The following is a 20,502-nucleotide window of genomic DNA, read 5'->3' as shown; positions in this document are numbered from 1 at the left end:
TTTTACTGATCCAAATTGTTCTGAGGACAGAGTGTCATACGTTGTACAGATTGTAAAACCCCTTGAGAGAGATTTGTGATTTGGGGCATTTAAATAAAATGTACTTGACTTGAGTTTGGGAACCACAGAGTTAATGAATGGCTCATTTCAGATATAATTATTGAAGCATTCATGTGTTCATCACTTCGATGTTGCAGCTGGTGAAGGTGAATTGAATTAATTGTTATTACTGGGTAGCTTAATGTAGAGTAACGCATCATTATTTATTCATTTATATTCTGTATTCTTTATCTGTATTTGTTATGAAATAAATGAGGTGGAGTTAAAAGTACATTTCCCTCTGAAATGTGAAGTATAAAGTAGCATAGAATGGAAATACTTAAGTAAAATACAAGTATCTCAAAGTTGATCTTTAGCACAGCACTTGAGTAAACATACTTTCTACCACTACTTTCATAAATCTACACCAATTTTCAAATCATATTCAAGATGGTTTTCCATCACAGCTGTCCTCAATATAATTGAATGTCCAATAATAATGCTGATCACTTTTATGATTCCTTTAAATCAATTTAATATTGATTCAAAGCTTTGGTGCTTTACCTTTTTAGTAATGATGATGTGTAAAGTGATCATACAAGCTTGCATGATATTTTAGGTTTGTAGCAGCGTGTTTGGAAGCTCTTTCTGGTAAAACTATAGTAGGCTACAAGTGTTCTGTGACCACAAGAAGTCCATCTCCATGTCTAATACCTGTGCTGTGTCCACAACTGTAGGCTCATGTATGATGGGACTGGACAGCTGGGTGACCGACTCCAGGAAGCTTTTCCGCTGCAGCTGTTGGCCTAGGTGACTCCACAGTCGGCGACGAAAACACCAGGAGTCTGCTCCCTTTACCGGAGGAAGTCCAGTGTATGTAACCTTTTGCTCAACCCTCACTCTGAACACTGTGTTGTGTGCATCATGACAGCTTATTTTATTCCTCATTCATGCCTGTGTTGAAAGATATGCTTATAATAATATTATCCTGGTTGCTGTGTGAGAAGAAGAATACTAATTAGACCATATATTTCCAGGAGAACATGTGTGGGCGAGCTAGAAACATCTGGAAGTATCAAGGGAAAAAAAAACAGATTTAGATTGTTACTAAGGTGTTTATCACTGCTAGAGGATCCAATGTGGTGGCTTGCTGATTTATAACTTACCGTATGAGTTTCTTAATGTATATAATGGAGATACAAATGAATAAAAACTAAGCAAAGGCATGTCCACATATCTTTAGTCCAAAGGGAGAGAGCTCCAGAAGTGTAGAAGCCTTTAAATGCTGGACCAACTACTGAAATAGGTCTGCAGTAGCTGCAATGTACTGTTTGGATGTTGAAGATAGATGTAAAACAATGTAGACAAAAATAGAAGTAACCCATTTAAGAAAAAAAAAAAAAGTGTGTCATAATTGTACTTAAAGCAATAATTTAAGAAAAACTTATTTGCTTTTCTGCCTGAAGCTGAACTAGATGGGATTGATATCACTCATTTTTCCAGGATTATGAAGCTGCAGCCAGTTATCTTAGCTTAGCATAAAGAGGGGAATGTAGGAAAGTAACAAAATCTGCCAGCAGCACCTCCAAATCCCACTAATTAAAAGCTTGTACTTCCCATTTCACTGTTTGTCTGACTATCTCTTGGTTGGCTGCTGAACTAGCCGTTTACCCCCGTTTCCAGTCTTTATGTTAAGCTACAGAGGTGAAACATTACTAAGTAAATGTAGTCAAGTATTGTACTTAAAGGGACAGTCCACCCCTAAATCAAAAATACCCATTTTTCTATCTTACAGGTTGTGCTATTTATCAATCTACATCGTTTTTATGTAAGTTGCCTAGTTTTGGAGGTATCGGCCATAGAGATGTCTGCCTTCTCTCCGATATAATGGGACTGTATGGCATTTGGCTTGTGGTGCTCAAAGCACCAGCAGCCGAACCTCAATTCCAGCTCCTTCCAGGGAGCGAGGGTTTGAGTGCTGAGGAAATCTTGATTTATCAAAGTTGTTCTTCAGATGGAAAGCTCAATCTTCAATCGTCACTCACAGTTAAGAGCAACATAGTGTCTCAGCTCTTGATGGAGTGTTTCCTACTGCTCTAAAATCTCGGGTTCGTATACCTCTCTCACTATTATTTGGACATCCTGCATTAGCTCACCAAGAGGCACGAGGAAGATCAGGTGACATGATCACCTTTGCTAACACAAACAAGTCACTTGACCTGGACATCAACCCCAGTTCTCTTAACTACATGCCTTAGGTCATCCCCTCAGGACAACCTCGGTCATGAACCAATGGCCTGCCAATCTGTTAAATGGGTTGCTGATCTGTTAATCTACACAACTGAATTAATTTAGGTAATTCCCGTTTTACCTGCCACCTGCGTCCGCTTGGCCTTCTCGGTACTTTCCGTTCATCCCATTTCTTCTCCTGGTTCTGTGCTTTATCAAGGCTGTTGTTTGGCCTTCTCTTACAGGAGCGTCAAGGCCCCCTGAATCTAGCATCAACATCTGTTTAATCTGAGCTCTTTAACAGGTATTAGCAGGCTGTAATATAAAGTGCTACCCTTTAGTCTTTTATTTGTATGCAACTTTCTACTTCTACATTGATACATACTGTATATCTGACAGCCTTAGACCTAGTTACTTTACAAATTAAGCTTATAGAATATGTTTTGTTCAAGCGATTAGTTTATATTATACAGTTTATACAAGTACATCTAAAATGTCTAGTCGATTAATCAATTAGCTTCTTGACAGAAAATTTATTGGCAATTTTTTTTTATGGTATGTCATTTTTAAAATGTTTTTTTAATGGTTCAAGCTACAAAAAAATTGTGCTTTTCCTTTTATTAATGTTAATAATTGTGATGTATTAGTAATAATGTTTGAAGTTTGGTCCGTTAGTTGGACGAAACAAACATTGTGAAGGCTGTGTGACTTTTGGGTTCTGGGTAATTGTGGTGCCATTTCTTATTATTTTTTACAAACCAATCAATCAATTAATGAATTGAGGAAATGATATTAATCCATAATGAAAATAATCACTATGAGCTTCACCTCAACCAACTACAACAGTAAAATCCTGCATTTACATGAATGCTTGCGTAACAATAATCTAATGATGTAATATATGATAGTATAACAGTCACAGAGGACATTTTTTTGCTTTTAATTCTTAAACTATATTTTCTTGATTATGTTTACTGTGTAGTATTAGTACTTTAAGTGTAGAATCTGAATGCTTTCCACCACCACTGCAGAGCAGTACTAACCGTCTGCTGGCTGTAGATGTGTGACCTTTTTTTTTTTTATCAATCTTATCTAAAGAGCATTATAAGCATATTTCCCCAAAATGTAATGCAGTACTTTGCAATTGAATTTTAGGCCCGCATGTTTAAATAGATTTATCGCTTTCTTCAGCCCCTGTGGAAATGCAAATAAAGTGTCCCAGCTAATGTGATTTTAGGCTAAAAGGTGTGCAGGAGTGATAAGGTAATGCTTGTTATTGTGACCTTGAGGACTTTCTAACCCAGGGAAGAAGAAAAAAAACTGTCTGTGTGAATTAGGAGTTGGAAGTAGCAGAAGAAAACACTGATAATCTGCTTCTACCACACATAACGCCTCCACAATAGGAGGACCCCGCCAGACTGAGACTTTAATTGAGCTCCCTCCCCTCTCCTCCTCCTCCTCCCCTCCTCCTCCTCTCCCCTCAGTCTCCTCTCTGCTGCTGGCTTCAACTTCTCGTCGACACACCACTTCAGATTATTTCGGTGCTGGATACGACGAGCAGCTTTTATTACAAGAACATGGCTCTCCTGCGCGCAACACTTCCAACCTTGTTTCTTCACCTCTGCCTCCTCAACTGGAGCGGTGAGTTCAAACCGAAATTAAACACGCCATTTTTTTTTTTTTTTAAAAGCGGACAAGTTTGGAGTTAAGGTGTTACAGCCGTTGAGTTTGAATGAAATCTCAACGTGTGCCTTTTTTCGTGGATGCTCCTATCAAATGTTTCTGACATTTTCAAAATATTTCAAGTTAAATAACTAGAGCACCGTTTTCTATATATAAAAGTGTGTTTTTGTTGTTGTGGTTAATTAGCAGTTCGCCTATTAGTGGGTCCTGGCGTCGTCAGTGAATTTGAAGGCTTAATTACCTTAACGTTCGTGGAATGAGCGCATGTTGCATTTGTGTGGGTTTCCACTAATTTGAGACTTTGCCCCACATTTTGGTCCTCATTTTCGGTTGTTTTCAGTCGAAAGTCTCGGGAGTCGTAAAGTAAATAAAGGTGTAATAAATTACTGCGTAATTAACGGACCAATTAACCCACCAACGCGTAGCTGCACTGTACGTTTGAGCATACAAACGCACGTGACGGGTGTTTTTTATGTTTATTTTAAAGGTTTGTGTCATAAACTGTTATGCGACAGAGTCTGGGTAAGTTATTAAAGGTTTAACAAGACTGCTGTAAAAAAACATCAAAAGAACCACAGACCGCAGGACCAAACTTAGTTCTCTCTGCAGGACACGTTTAGGTTCGAGTCTTTGTTATTCAGCAGCCAGAATCTGCCAGTAATAGCAATGTGATGAGAAGAGGCAGGCTTCTAGACGCAGGACAGAGCAGTGGGGTAAGGAGAACCAGTCTGAGGTCACTTTAAGATTGTGGATATGTTTCCCCTCAAGGAGTTCTAAGGGTCAGGAGTTGTGTATTATATAATTTCTTAAATAATTTGAAGATACTGGCTTGATTAAAGGGCCAGTGTGTAGCATTTTGGGGGGATGCATTAACTTGTCATCAGTGTATAATCACTTGCAACTAAGAATCATTTTTGTCTAGAATAAGCCCTTCATATCTACATGGGGATCGGGTCCATTTAACAGAGTCCGCCGTGTTGCACAGCCACGTTTCTACAGCAGCCCAGAACAGACAAACCAAACAATGGCTTCTGCGTTTTTACGTTACCTGAAGTCTACCACCGCCTAACCTCTTTGGCTCCTAAAGTAGTGTTTTTAGGGTACGGGTTGCCTCTGAGCAAGGCCAATGTCTTTCCCAACATTTCGCATTAGGCGGCTCACATTATTGCAGTTTTAGAAAGGGAGGACTGAGCAGAGGGGTATTTAGTTGGTTGCAATCTGCAACCACCCCACTAGATGCCACCAAATCCTCCACACTGTCCCTTTTTAACAGTGAAAACCATGCATCCTATTCGCCAAGAGCCCAAGGTCACATCCTAATGTCTTGTTTTGTCAGACCTAGACTCCCAAAATCCAATTTACAATGATGTAAAACAGAGAATGCAGTAAGTCTTCACAGTTGAGGAGCTGGAACCTTGCTGATTGATGGAACTGATTAATCGACTAATTGTTCCAACTCAACTAAATATAATTAATGGCAAAGTAACAGAAGATAAGGAAACGTTAAGGGTTTAGGCTATTACGTATTACTGTCGGCTAATTGGAACTGAGACAATTAGTCAAACAACAGATTAGTGGGTTAACAGAAAATTAATTGGACGTACAAAAATAGATTTCTTTAAATCTTTTAATCAATTTTGAGAATATTAAAACTAAGAATTGTTATGTGAATCCGTTTCTTCCCCGCTGCTACTCTTAAAGGCTGACATCGTGTTCCCCGATAGATTACCTACAGACAGAATTAAATGTAAACCTTCTTCTCCATGTAGCATCTCACAACAGGACAACACTCACTGTGTCCCGACCTTAAACCTCTTTTTCTCTTAAATCCCTGTTTTTTTTTCCTCCATCAGCCTTGTCTTAATTGGGTTACCGCTATTTAATCCTCATCTCCCCTGGACCTCCTCTGGAGACGGAGTAAAGCTGTCTGTTTTTGGATTAGGTCGTTGGTTAGTGATAGAGACCCCAGCCCTCTAAAGAGCTTCCAAACAAGGCTCTGTCAAAACTGACCACCTCCCTAATGGACCCTGAAGGGCACTTACTCGAATACAATTTGTGGCTAAAAGCATCTCTCCTGCATGGAAATGAACCCATCCCGAGTATGACAAAAAAACCTTTAACATGTCCCATAGCTGATGCATTGTACACCCACATCCTTATTGATCTCACCGACCAGTGTTCATCAGTATGATGGGCATGTAGTGTTACAGGAATGGCCAAGTGATCCGGGCAGTGTGGTTATGCAGTAAATCAGAGCAGTGGCAGAGCTTTTACGAGGACATTTACACAACAGAAAGTAGACACACGCTTGCTTGGTTCATGCCTTTTATGGAATACACAAGGGTTTATCCTTCAAAGCTCTGATCCTTTAAAAGTTTCTGTTCAAAACTGCGTTCCCAAAATGCTACGATAAAAGTGAAAACGTATGTATCTATTTCAAACCATTTAATAAATATCTAGATGCATGATTCTCAATGTGATTTACTAATGATGCAGATACATTTTGTAATGACACACAAAAACATCCCAATTCAAAACTGCAATTCTGCTGCATTTGTTGTTTTTACTGCCACACCAACAGCAGGTGACATGGGCAGTGATACTTTAGGCAACTTATAGTTGTTGGAGTAGTATTTCACCGAAACGCTGCCAACTTGCAACATCATCATGTGGGGACATTTAAATAAAACAGCTTATGGCCTAATTGCCTTTTAAAGGTTGATATTTTAAAGTGTCCTCTTATTGTCAGTGAATCCCATTAAAAGCCCCAAATCAGCGTTTAATTGGTTCTATTAAGAAGTGTTGTCTATGTAAAGCCTGATGTATCTAAGCCATTTGTGCCCAACTAACAACACATCAGTGAGTCACACTGTTGCACTGGGTGACATCTTCCTTCATTACCAGCAACTTGGGATATCACGATACCAGACATTTAGTAGTTGATGCTAATATCAGTGAAAATCCACAATTCTCAATACCCAATTCGATACCACTGTTAAGATTAAAAACACAAAACGATAAACACTAGGTGCTAGTGTTACAGGTCATAATTCCCTCTCTAATATATATTTTCATATTGCATAACATCTAACCCTAACCCTCAAAAACATTGTACATACAGCCATTTAAAATACCATTTTTAACCAGACAAATTCATTTGGTTAAACATTGTATATACAGCCATTTTTAAAATAACATTTTTCAATAACCAAGTCATATTTTCAATGCGGCTGACTCAATGTCCTCAGTGTCTGCTCTGGTTGTTGGGTAGTTAATGCGCCTTGCAAACCTGCTGTGTGGTGTAATATTAAACGCTAGAGGGGACTGTGGCAAAGAGTCATGGTTTGGCCACGCTTATTTATTAATTAGTATCTTTATCGTGCAAGTTTTGTTACCTTAATTGTTGCAGTTCTCAGTTCAAAAGTCAAAATTGGTGGAAAATAGATGGATCTAATAATCCATCACAAGCTAGTCCAACTGCTATCCCAATCTCTATTTCCGTTGTCTATGTAATACTTATTATGTTTGGGCACTATGCTTATAAACCAAATGGATCAATCGATATCCTTATCGTTGTGTAACAGCATTATGACACCGACGTCTGAGAAAATCCACCGTTAGCGTGATCAAAAGTCATTATTTAGTTGGTTGACTTGTTTTTATCGGCATCCGAAATTTGCAGTAATCGAAACGGCTGCGGAAAAAAACCTGGACTGCGAAATCCGAAAGTTTCGGGTTCATTTTGGCATCGACTTGGTACCGAAGTATCCATTCTCTTGACATCCCTACCGTGACCACACACTCTAGTTCATTTTGACTCGATCCTTCTTACACTGTCCTGTGGCCACATACGCTATAACACCAAACATGGATTAATCAGCTGCTGAAAATATTCCAGAACAAATGCACTATTTACTCCAGTTTGAGTAACTGAAAACTACAATGCCCAGCTGTTTTAGGAAATTACTAGACTTTGATTTAGTTTTTAACAAAACTATAGTACCTTTTTATTCAAATGAATTTAGCCAGCTACCTCCGGCACTGATTGACTGTGAGATGATATCGGGGCGTGTTGACGTTTTAATGGTGCTGGGACTGACAGCATTTAACACAGCTTTGGCATCAGTCATAAACAAAAGCATTGTGTCTCACATGTGAAGACATTTCAGCAGCTTTCCTTAATGGACGACCACACGTTTTTTTTTCTTAGAGCCAAGGGATATGGTGGCTTACCACTTTTGTTCAGTGAAGCCTCTAAGAGACAACTCACTTCCTCCTTGATGGAGAGCTCTCTGATTCCAACTGAAGTTGTTTTTATGTTCTTGTCAAGTGTGTGGAGTTCTTCGCTGTGGAACTTATGCACAGAGTGCATAGTTTCCTTGTTGATGGAATACACAATTGATGAGGTTGTTAAAAGAATATCCAACATTGTTAATTACTGATTGACAGAATATGAATCCTCAACAATTGTAGTAATAGATTAATCATCCACATCATTTATCAAGCAAAAAAGGCCAAACCACATCTTGTTTCAGCTGCTCAAATGTGAGAATTTGCTGCTTCTCTTCTTTATTTAATCTTATATCATCTGTTAAATATCTTTGGGTGGTTTGTCAAATTAAACGACTCATTTTAAGATGTAATGTTGGACTTTAAGAAATGTTAAAGACACATTTTTGGGACTTTTGAGTATTTGATTAATTGGAAATAATGGTAAAATTAATAAACCATGAAAATAAACACAAAAATGTCATATTTTAGCTTTACAAAATATGCTATGACTGTTCTAGTGGAGCAATTCATTTAATTATTGGGATTTACATAGACCTATTGGTATTGTTGAATGATATTCAGAATAATACATTTAATTAAATGAAAACCCTCAAACTACCAATCTAATAATTGAGATATTGAAATTGTTTTTGACCACAAGGTCAGGCTGCACGATGATGAAACTACACTTCAATATGCAAATACATTTGTAAAGCTATAAGTGTGATGAAAACCAAGTTTACATCGACTATCCAAAACTGTTAACCTATGAAAGTTTGATCCGATTCTTATTTCTCCATCACTCATTCTATGATGGGATTATTTATTTATACATGCATCATATTAAGGAAGACTTCCTGCTTGGCTGTGAGTGTTAAGACATCATCATCAATCATTCATTATTAGCCAGATAAGAAATGTTTTCGTATTAAGTAAAGTAGTGACGTATCCGAACATGAGTCATAACGGTATCCCAGTGAGTCGACCTCCTGGTGTAAATAATGGCAGCTCTCCCTGACCTCTCCTTCAGCCTGAGAATACCTCCACTCTGTTGCGGGGCTCGTCTGCATGCAGCAGGAAGTGTGCAGCTGTTGGCTGCAGTTGTTCATGTGGGATTAGTGCATTTGCCTGAGTGATAGCCAGGCAGGACAGCCATATAATCTAATGTATTGGCTCATTGTTTTCATTAAAGAGAGTGTGCTGTTAGATCTCTGTGGCATTATACTGGTGCCTCGCTGTAGCATTAGACATATGTGAGCTAATTCAACTAACTATGTATGTCAGCACAGGGAACAATCAAATACCGTGCGTCCTATTGAGTTAATTCTGTTCAGTACTTTCACTGATTATTCAAGCTAGTGAGCTTTTGTCTCCACGTTCAGAACCAGAAACGGGCAAGGGTTGTTTTGTTAGCTTTAGCACTTGGTTAAGGAAAGATGTTTTTTTTTTTTGTTGAATACTGAAAAAGTCAAGGCTACAAGTCAGTACTGACTTCAACACTTAACAATTTTCCACCAACCAAAATTGGCAAAACTATTAGATTTTGTAAATGAATGTTTCCCTGTTTTATTGATATAAATGTAAATTGAGCGGCATTGTATTTCCTGCCAAACTAACATATGCACCAATTATGCAAATTAGTTGTTTATGAATGTGATTTTTAAGAGACGGGGTACATTGAGGTGTGCACCAACACAACAGGTTTGATTTAGTCATTAAACAGTGACGGGATTCAAAGCAGACATTGATTTCTATGAGAGTTGTTTGTTGTCTTTCTTTGATTTAAAACCCATGCATGCTCTGAAGATCCAAGACATGTTGTCAAATCAAAGTTGTAGCTGTTTAGCTGGCAGGAGCAGAGCTGACATCCTCCCTCAAGCCCAAATTGAAGGGTTTTCAGAGGCCTTGTCTTGCATGTGTAGTGTAACTCTGCAGTGAGTAGATGGTTGATGTTTGAGAGGGATTTTATATCCAACAGCTGCCTCTGTAGTTTGATCCCTGGCCTTCTGGGAGGGAATTTCTCCCTTTATCGAGTACCTCTCTGGAGCTGAAGAACTGCCCAAAACGTCCTTGACTGCTGTGCTATTCAGAGCACATCATTCAGCTGAGTGAAAAATCTATAGAGTGAACAGTCCGCCCGAGAGAAGACGGGACGTGTCTCAGGAGCTGGAGACGGCTGTTTTAAGCATACTCAATCAAGAAGAGGCATGTAGGAAATGACTCATGAGAGGGAGAAACATCCATGTGCAGTCGGTAGTGCCGGAGCGCTGAACTTTTATCTGCAGCTTGAACAACGCATCCAGCGCCAAACTTACTTTTTTTTTTTCTTTTGTATTTATTTTTAAAAAGCATTGAAGGTGCTGCAGGCTTTCACATCCGAGGTTTTTCCTGGTTGCGCTGGGAGAGTGCTGAGAGGGTTGTTTCTTGAAAGCCTCTTTGAATCCCAAATATTGGATTTGGCTGCACTGCTTGCACTGGATTGATTATTTTGTATTCAGTATTGTAAAAGCAGTATGATGAATGTAGAGGCATGTTCTTGCCTGGTTGGAAAGTCCACCATACATCATTGGGCCATAATATCTATACATAAACTTGTAAAGTGGACAACCAGTCTGTCTAGGTTGCCTAAATTGTCCCTTAAGTAAAGTTTATGATCGCAGGATCATAAACCGCCTCACACCTAGTGCTACCAGAAAGCTAAACCTATGGAGCAGTTTGAATTATTACTATCCAAACTAAAAGCATGCAACTAATTAATTGCCATAAGGCAAGTGTATGATGGATCAATCTGTCATTGTCCCCTCAGCTGAATCAAATAAATCCTGGTGTGTCTCGTGATCAATTTAGTCATGAGATGGTGGCGTATGTTAAGATGTTTCACCTACGCTCTTCTTCTCCTAAGGTTTTTAGGCAATAAATCACTTTTAGTGTGTAGGTATCTCTGAAAGATAAGTACATAACAGGATTGAGTAAAAAAATGTAAACGGAGAAGCAATCTGGTGGCTGAATGATCATTTATAAGATGAGTGTTTTTGTTTGCTTTGTTTCCGCTGTAGGAATAGCACCACCAAGTGAACGTGTTATTATGAGGCTTAATATGCTCCCGTTTAAATGCACACATGCAGTATGTTAAACAATGCATATATTTATGAATGCGATCGTGTATATGCAACAAGACAGTCCTGTTTGTCTTTGTTCTAAAATAAGACATTCATTGGTACTATTTCAGTCTTGAGCAGTTTTTGGCCATTTGTCTCTAAACTCGTCTCAGGCGAAATCGGCCATCTGTACACGACGTCCCTTCATATTCAGAAGGCCCATCTGCGGGACACATGGCACTCTCTTGGGCCACTATCCAAGTGTTGGCAGCAGTCCCATCAGTGCCAGAGGGAGAGACAAAAAAAAACAAAAACCTCCAGTACTGCCCTCTTGAGAAGCCTTTCCTTCCTCCTTCTCCCACTTGTCTGCCTCTTTAGTCTGCAAACGGAGCTAAACCAGCAGCTGCACACACCTGACGCCCAATCCATCGGACATTCTTCTGTGGGGGCAACAAGCAGCGGCTCACGTTACAGAGAAATTGTACACCACAATGGTCTTTGACTCCTTCCCGCCTTTTCTGAGCCCCCCACCCCCCAATCCATCCTGTGTGTCCTCTCACACCTCTCTCATGCCCCCCTATTTTATTTTTTTTCCTTCTATTTGAGTGCAGTGGACGGAGCCTGGGAATATTTACTTTGCTCTTGTTGTTGTCAACAGTTCCGACTGAAAGAGCAGGCGCAAACAGGGAAGAGATGTACTCAAATAAACCGTGGGATTAACTTGATTCATGTGTGATGTGGTGCTGCAGCGACAGAGATCACCGTCCTCCAGTCTGTTTTACGTTTCAAGCAGATTCTTTGTGTAAAATTTAAGTTAATATCTTTTCGGCTTTCTGTCAGTTAATCAAGCGTTGGCACATAAAAGTATACAAACATGAAAAGCCCGTCTTTCTTACAAAGTGGAAGACTTGCATTAGTCTTCCACTTCCACGCTGATGCAACCCAGATCATCGTCGCGTGCGACACATTTGTACATTTTGTGAAAAATAAGGTTGAAACTAATGAATATTACAGTTTCAAATAATTAGAAATGTTAGGATAATGGCTTTTGGAGGCTGGTACTGGAATATGATATGATGCTGTCATAAAAAGTGGAATTAGCTTTATGTTTATTTCTTCTGTGTATTTCAACATGGGTGGTCTATAGGGATTGACTTGCCTTTTGGGGACAGCCTCAAGTGGCCACCTGAGGAACTGCAGTTTTTTGGCAAAAAATAGACTTGAATATTCAAAAATCTATGATGAAGTAATATTTGCCAATAATATCAGCCGTCCAATTTATCTCTTAACTTCTGATTTTGACGAGCATGGTCCAAATGGAGATGGATTACACAGAAATAAGTCAGTAAAGTTACTCATTAATCAGGGAGGCCGTTGAGTTGTAGTTCGGTGTAAAAGGGTCCATAGTGGGTGGAAAGCACAGATTCCCCTTAAAATCCTGAGGTGTGTGTAATGTGACCACAGCACTATGTCACTGGTTAGAGATTTCCCTTGTATCTTTCAGTCCGTTCACTTGAAATGGATACGAGATGTGTTTCTTTCTGGAACAATGCAGATGCCACCGACTTGTCAGTATTTGCTCAAGGCTTCCCCTAAAACCTAGTCATTGTCCTGAGGAATTCCAAGTCCTCTGGTTTCTTTTGCTCTTAAGGTTTATGTCAGACTGCCAAACCAATGTGTCAGTGTCACCTAGAGAATGCCTGAAGAGCCTGCAAAAATAGATTTAGTGTGGCACCCAGCTCGTCACCCGGATTAAGTTCTCTTATGTGATGGAAGTAACAAAACAGGTAATGTCTGTCAATATCCTGACATTTAAGGAGCAAATAGCACAAAGGCATGTTAACACCTGACTGGGAAAGTGATTTATAATGACGGCCACCAAAAATAACTTGTTTCAGAGACGTTTCTTTTTCAACCAAACGCAACTTGAGACTGGATTCTAGTGTTTCCGCCAAAGAAACGTGTAGTTATTTGTCTAATTCACATGTTTTGAACATGATTTGTTTGCTGCTTAATTAGTCTGACATGAATAAGAAACATACATGTATATATTAGGGATACAATAATATAATCTACAACATTAGCCACCATTAAAAGAAAAAACTCACAATGTTTTATGCTTTTGTTATTGTCAACAAATCCCATGAAAAGACAGTTTTGAGGAAAAACCTAAACGTTGTTTTTGGGGTAACCTTAAATATCTGCATCGAATGTCATGGCAATCCATCCAATAGTTGAGCTATCTGAGTGGTGGACATCGTCGTCCTTAGGGCCCCGCTGCCAGCATGGCAACTGAAAGTTAACTTTTTATTTCATGGAATGCGTTTACTATCGCACCACATTACTGTAGACGACATCTCATGGTGTCTGGCACTGTGCCAGTCAGTTTCCTGTCACAAGAGCTTGCATTCACATCTGTCGTCAAATTAAAACGAAGTCTGTTTAAATTCAGACCGACTTTGATGGTGAAAAGACATCTCGGTGTTCAGCGTGTACATGTGCATATGAATATTCATGACGACCTCGGGTCTAACCAGAGCGGCTTTCATGGTGTTTGCCTCTCGTGCTAATGGGCTGTGCCATGGCGTGGATATGGCATGCATCTGGCACTGTTTTTTTTCCCCTGATTAGTCTGTTTATTACTATAAACTAATCAACCAGCTATAGGTTTTAATTAGCTGTCCTCAATCTCAAATAGGCTGGTTATAACTGAAACTTTTCCGAGTTGAATTTTAACATGAAATGTGCGCTGCAGAAATTCTCAATACCAAGTTCCTGTAGTTTAAACACTCAACACAATGTGCTTTTTAAATATACTTTGTGTGGAGGGGACGTCTGTGTATGATATCATGCCCAGAGCGGGATTAGAGAGTCCTGTGTCAGTGCTGTCTATAAATGTTATCCCAACCCCCGAGGCTCAACCATCAGTGCAATGGTACAGGGCCAGGTTTGACTCGGATTTCATGCTTTGTGTGGGACTCCCCTTCTCAGCTGATTCATAGTGCAGGCCTAATTATTTTTTGTCTTTTACTGTTGTTCAGTTGGTGGTTGCGGGGCATTTGTTTGGCGGATTCCCCAGAGGGCTCGTCTCTTTGTTTAAGTGTCCCAGGAGAAGCAAGAGAGGCAGAAAATAAGCTGGTGGAGGGAAAACCAGCAGCAACTGTTGATCGGACAGTGGAATTTATCTAGAATATCTCCAGACTGTTCGCTGCCTCGCTGTAACACTAGGACTGCAAATATTGATAGTTTTCATTATTGATTTATCTGCAGATTATGTTCAAATGAAAAGAAATCCGTTCCTTGGCCATAGTTCAGTCTATAAGGTGTTTAGAAAATAGTAATAAATACCATCACAATTTTACAGAGCCCGAGGTGACAGTCCAAAACCCAAAGTTATTTTAGTTTATTATCATAACAGGTGGAAAAAAGCACCAAATATACAACTTTGAAGATGAAACCAGCAAATTTTGGGTGTTTTTGCTTAAAAATGACTTGAAAGTGAAAAAATGACTTGGAAAAAAATGACTTGTCTAAATTGTTTACAATTTAAGTTTTTGTCAATCAACTAATTGGTTAATTGACAAATTGTTTCAGCATTTAAGTATAAAAGATTTTTTTTTTATATATTTAAGAAGCCAAAGTTCTCAGAAGTTAAATGTTGTTAATCACAAGTCACATACAAGAACTGTCTTTTGCTAAATAAACTATTCTATAACTTAAATGTCAATCTATAAAATGAAAGAATAAGTAAACAAGATCACTGATCTGTCCAGAAACAGCTGCCAGCAAGTATCAAACTTGTGACAGAAGGGCTGGCATTTGGGAAAAACACAGTTTTGAAATTGATCTTTCAAACAAGAATGAGAACTTTGTATTTCTCGAATCGGTATGCATTTTGTCACACTCCATCCAGCTAGCACAGTGTGGGAGATATTTTAGACAAATGCCTGGCAGTCTGGAGTGAGATGAGCTGAAGTTTTAATTGGGTAAAGATCAAACAAATGAGTTCCTTTCTAACTGTGAAAGTCCTTAATATGGATTCCGCAGTATGCAGATGGAATAAATAGAGTTTTTCTTTCAAGTAGCTCTTTGCTGATAGAGTTTTCATGGTGATTTGTTTTGGCCTTAGTTTAGAAATGTCACAGATCCTGATGTGGGATGTGATTACAGGCTGTGTTCACAGATAAGAATCAGACACTGAAGAGTGATGTCCAAGTCACAGACAGGATTTATTAAAGAGCCATGGTGCAGAGTAGACGTTTGGGGCAATTTAGTGGCTGCCAGACACTGCCTGTGTCTGTTGAAGACGTGTCTGATGAAAGCTGTAACGTGATCCACCTCTACAGCTCAGCTTTAGGGTCCGGAATCTGCCCTGTGGGGCTTCTTCTACGACTGAAAATGTCCGAATAAAGACGTGTCAAGGCTCTGAACTAACTCCAACCCAACACTCTCAACCCTCGCTCATTATTTAAGTGCATTTCCTGCATGTAATTAGTTTTTAATTGACTATAATTCTTTACAAACACAAAAATATAGTATAAGTTCTCTGCTGACAATTCAAAAACCATAATGTGATAAAGCTGCACCAAAACCTTGTTTGTTAGGAATTGGCCTATTTTGTTGCTGGAAAACACTCAACCTAATAAAACTTGAATCACAACCAGATGAAGACATCACGCTCACCATGGTGGATTATCTGGCTGTGTGGCAGCCAGCATTATGCTCCAAACTAATTATAATTGCTGTGTTTTATCACAGGCAGAAAATTGGATTTTATTTAGAGCTGCAACAATTTATGAATAATCGCTAAGTCGATCGACATCACAATAATTGCCATCTATTTTGATAATCGATTAATTGTTACTTTAACTGTGTCCGTCCGTTTCTCTGTCCAATCATACGCAAATATGTCACTAATTATTATGACTGATTAATTCAAATGCAATGTAAAAGACTGCAGTTTTGAAGTTGTAAAAGTTGCTTTTAAAGAAAGTGTTTTTGTTTTTTTAATGCTACAGTCTAACTAACAAGCTGGCCCTGTGTGCGTCACATGCAGATAGCCCTGAAGTGTGCCGTAGATATTTAAGGATAGCCGTTTTCCATTTTGAACACCTTCCTTTTCATTTCACCTTCATGTCAAAATGTCAAATTTGACATCTCATAAAGTAGTGAGCAGGTCTTGCATGGGGGCTGCTAACTGCCAAAGTGAGGCATCTCTGCAGGTTGGCTACTGTGACTTTTAAGTCAACAAAATTTGGAGTAAACCATCATAGTCTTTGTGTCCTGGTTAGTGGTTTCCGGCTGTCCTACATGCACCTCTCAGCTGTGACAGCAGAACGGCAGCAAAGCCTCCCAGCATCCCTCAGGGCGAAGACGAGAACATGAATCTTATCTTAGCCCAAGTCTCCCTGCAGTCCCTCTGACATCATCAGTGGGTGACAGAAGCAGACCCCGGTGTCAGATTGGTGTCATTCAAGGTGGTTTGGGCATCTGGCATGGAAACCACCCATGGAGAGGGTGGAGGAGGAGCTGGATGGAGTTGCCGGGGAAACAGACGTCTGGGCTGCTCTGCATGTTGTGAAAGTGAGTCCGATCTGGATGAGTGGCTAACAATGTTGTGTATTTACTCTACAGTGCTACACTGTCAATAGGTTGAATGGGAAATTGAATTACTAATTTAATTACGTGGTTATCACACCACGTCGTAGTACATAATAACAAATTCAATACCATATTGTTGCCTTTTATATGTAGTAGGTTTTAGTGGAAGCACAAAGTACCTCCTAAAGTTCGATTGGCTGTATTATGAATTAGCAGTAAGTGCTGTATTCATTTTTCTCCTGCTTACTCTTCCTGGAAGTATGTACAAGCTGTCCCAAAGATCCCAGTAACTGCTACATACATATACAAGTGTGTTTGTATAACTTAAAAGGAATACTTCACCCCCAAAATGATCATTTGTATATCAGTCACCAACAGTGTTACGTTGATTTGGTACACAACACTTTGCCTCCACGGTGAACGAAGAATAAAAAAAGAAAAGTCTCAATGAAATGAAGTAAAATGAGGGCCATGTTGACAGCAGCAAAACATCCGTTCACACAACCCATGCAGTATAATCCAATACATCCTGACTTTATTCATTCAAGGGAACACTGGGTGAGTAACCGATACACATATGATCATTCTGGAGGTGAAGTATTCCTGTAGGACCGTGGCAGAGGAGGGATTAGCTTGTTGTTTAAGTTGCTGCATATGTCAAACCTATCTAATATGCACTCCTATTGACACAACAGACCCCATCCGGAGTCCCATTTAATAAGTGATGGCTCCTGAGGTGCTGCATAGTCATCACCTGCTTGACTCTGTCCGTTACTGTATACAGTACGTCAGCTAGCTACATGCATTAAGTCAAAAAAAAGCAAAGTAAATGAAATTTAGTTTTTTTTTTGGAAACCACGTACAAAAATACCCACGTGTGGTTGTCGGGCAGCTAACCTGGTGAAGAGATCTGTGACTCTGCAAAGCCCCCCTGCGGGGCCGGAGGAGTCACGTCGCCACGGGCTTCCTCCACCTCCAGCCAGCATGGCATCTGCTGCCCAGCAGAGACACAGGAACAGTGATATCGACAGGCCTGGAAAACAAACACACGCCTGTGCTTGTTAAAGGGGCATAACACAAAGCAACTAATGGCAGAGGAGCACGAAATAGTGGTGTTATGTAGTGGAGTTTAAAGCCAGTTCTTTCTATCTCACCCCCCCCCCCCCCCCCCCCCCCCCCCCCCCCTGCTGGCTTTGTCATTTAGATCAGTGATTCTTAATGACTGGGACACATCCAAGCAGCACTTGTTACCCAGCGGCAAAGACATAATGTGACAACATACATCTCTGGCATCGCCTCGCCGCCCTCTTCTGCTAGCAGTCTGTACATGATCAATGTCGTGTGAGTTCGTCTCTGACACATTTTTGAGTGCTAAATTAGATAGATAATTCTAACCCGGAGCTGGAGAAGAGTGAGTGACACCGAGTGAGAGAGATTAGTCGTTGGCTAGAAGAACAAAATAAAATCATGTTTCAAATTGCACTAAATTGCCTCTTACATTAAAGGAGTAATTAACCCCAAAACAGTTTTATATCGTACTCGGCTCCTTAGGCTTTCTATGGTAGGAAGCATATCGCTGTAAACAGACTTTGATGGAGGCAAAAGCAAAAAAAGGTTCTAAAACATCTCAAAAATGTTCTGAAAATTCCTGTGCAGCACGAGCATGTGCACAACAGATTCCTTCATGGGGGGGATAATCCGAAAAGGCTTTGTTTAGCAATAGTTAAAAATAGTTGTTTTGGGATGTCCATTAGCCCACAAATGGATCGAAGACACTTGAAGAATGCTGTGCAGCAATTTTCTGAAAGTTTTTCTGATGTTTTATGACCTTTTGCTGATGTTTAATGTTTTTTGCCTCTTTTTGTCTCTATTGAGCGGATAGAGTTGATTATGTTGGGCATTAGAGGGAGAGTTCCTCTGAAGCCGACATTTTGGAATTTTATTTATTTACGCCTCTAACAAATCTCCAAAAGGTGTGTGTCGCTTTTACTGAGACACTGATGTGTTTTTCGTAGTTTTTAGGCAACAGTTGACGTCTGAAAGACAGAGGAATGAGCCATATTAGGATTTGGTTACATAGGAAATATCAGTTGGATCAATTCATCGTTTTTTTGTTTTTTTTTTGACGGTAAGAAAAATATTGACTATCACCAAACATATATCCTTTAACATTTGTCTTTTTCTTCTATATTTTGCCATATTAATATGCAGTGAAGTTAGGGGACCTGCAAGAGACAGATTTAAAAAAGCATGGTACAAATCGAAGCAGTAGAGGACGAAAAAACCTGACTTATAAACCATGGCTCCTACACTCCCCACAATGCCCCCCGGACTGGTCTTTAAAAATGGTCTCCAAGCCCCAGCTGAGAGCCACAAAAGACATCGTACAACTGCTTCCACAGGCTGAGTAGTTCCTCCACAGTGAGAAAACTGATCCTCATGGTTGGAATCAGAAGGGTGCCCCTTTAATACGAGGCAGTCATGCTGTCAAAGGTGCTGACGTGTTCGTAGTGATGATGAAGACCAAAAAAAAAACTGAGGTCATACTTTGAAACTTGACTAAACTTAACTTGAACCTACTTCATAACTGTTTAAACTTCAGTGAATAAACTTTATTCAGCTGTGATATGTTCAGGCTCATATTGCCTCCATGTTCTCTTGTGTTCCTATATCGGCAATCCCCACCAATCAGTGCACTCAGTCTGCCATAAGCAGTTCCTGTAAGCGTTTGATCACCGTATCATCTAAATGTCATCTGATGTACAGTTGTGGTCAAAAGTTTACATACACTTGTAAAGAACATAATGTCATGGCTCTCTTGAGTTTCCCCGTTATTTCTACAACTCTGATTTTTCTCTGATAGAGTGATTGGAACAGATACTTCTTTGTCACAAAAAACGTTCATGAAGTTTGGTTCTTTCATGACTTTATTATGGGTTAACAGAAAAAGTGATCAAATCTGCTGGGTCAAAAATATACATACAGCAGTGCTAATATTTGGTTACATGTCCCTTGGCCATTTTCACTTCAATTAGGCGCTTTTGGTAGCCATCCACAAGCTTCTGGCAAGCTTCTCGTTGAATCTTTGACCACTCCTCTTGACAGAATTGGTGCAGTTCAGTTCAATTTGATGGCTTTCTGACATGGACTTGTTTCTTCAGCATTGTCCACATGTTCTCAATGGGATTTAAGTCAGGACTTTGGGAAGTCCATTCTAAAACCCTAATTCTAGCCTGATTTAGCCATTCCATTACCACTTTTGATGTGTGTTTGGGGTCATTGTCCTGTTGGAACACCCAACTGCGCCCAAGACCCAACCTTCGGGCTGATGATTTTAGGTTATCTTGAAGAATTTGAAGGTAATCCTCCTCCTTCATTATCCCATTTACTCTCTGTAAAGCACCAGTTCCATTGGCAGCAAAACAGCCCCACAGCATAATACTACCACCACCGTGCTTGACGGTAGGCATGGTGTTCTTGGGGTTAAAGGCCTCACCTTTTCTCCTCCAAACATATTGCTGGGCATTGTGGCCAAACAGCTCGATTTTTGTTTCGTCTGACCACAGAACTTTCCTCCAGA

General features: G+C 39.8%; 1 protein-coding gene across 2 annotated transcripts in view; it reads left to right on the top strand.

Annotated features, from left to right (window-relative positions):
• The first annotated feature begins 3,739 nt into the window (after window positions 1-3,739).
• mcama (melanoma cell adhesion molecule a) overlaps window positions 3,740-20,502 on the top strand; it is a 47,869-nt gene continuing 31,106 nt past the window's right edge. For both annotated transcript variants that reach the window (XM_068715664.1, XM_068715663.1), the window contains exon 1: window positions 3,740-3,909. In XM_068715664.1, the coding sequence (XP_068571765.1) occupies window positions 3,846-3,909 (64 nt within the window). In that variant the 5' untranslated portion in view covers window positions 3,740-3,845. The remainder of the gene's footprint in view (window positions 3,910-20,502) is intronic.

Source organism: Cebidichthys violaceus, unplaced genomic scaffold, assembly GCF_023349555.1.
Source record: "Cebidichthys violaceus isolate CVI_PGR_0920_01 unplaced genomic scaffold, fCebVio1.0.p SCAF_20, whole genome shotgun sequence".
NCBI classification, from domain to species: Eukaryota; Metazoa; Chordata; class Actinopteri; order Perciformes; family Stichaeidae; genus Cebidichthys; species Cebidichthys violaceus.
The sequence above is the reverse complement of the archived record's forward strand: the minus strand, read 5'-3'. Positions and strand labels throughout refer to the sequence as shown.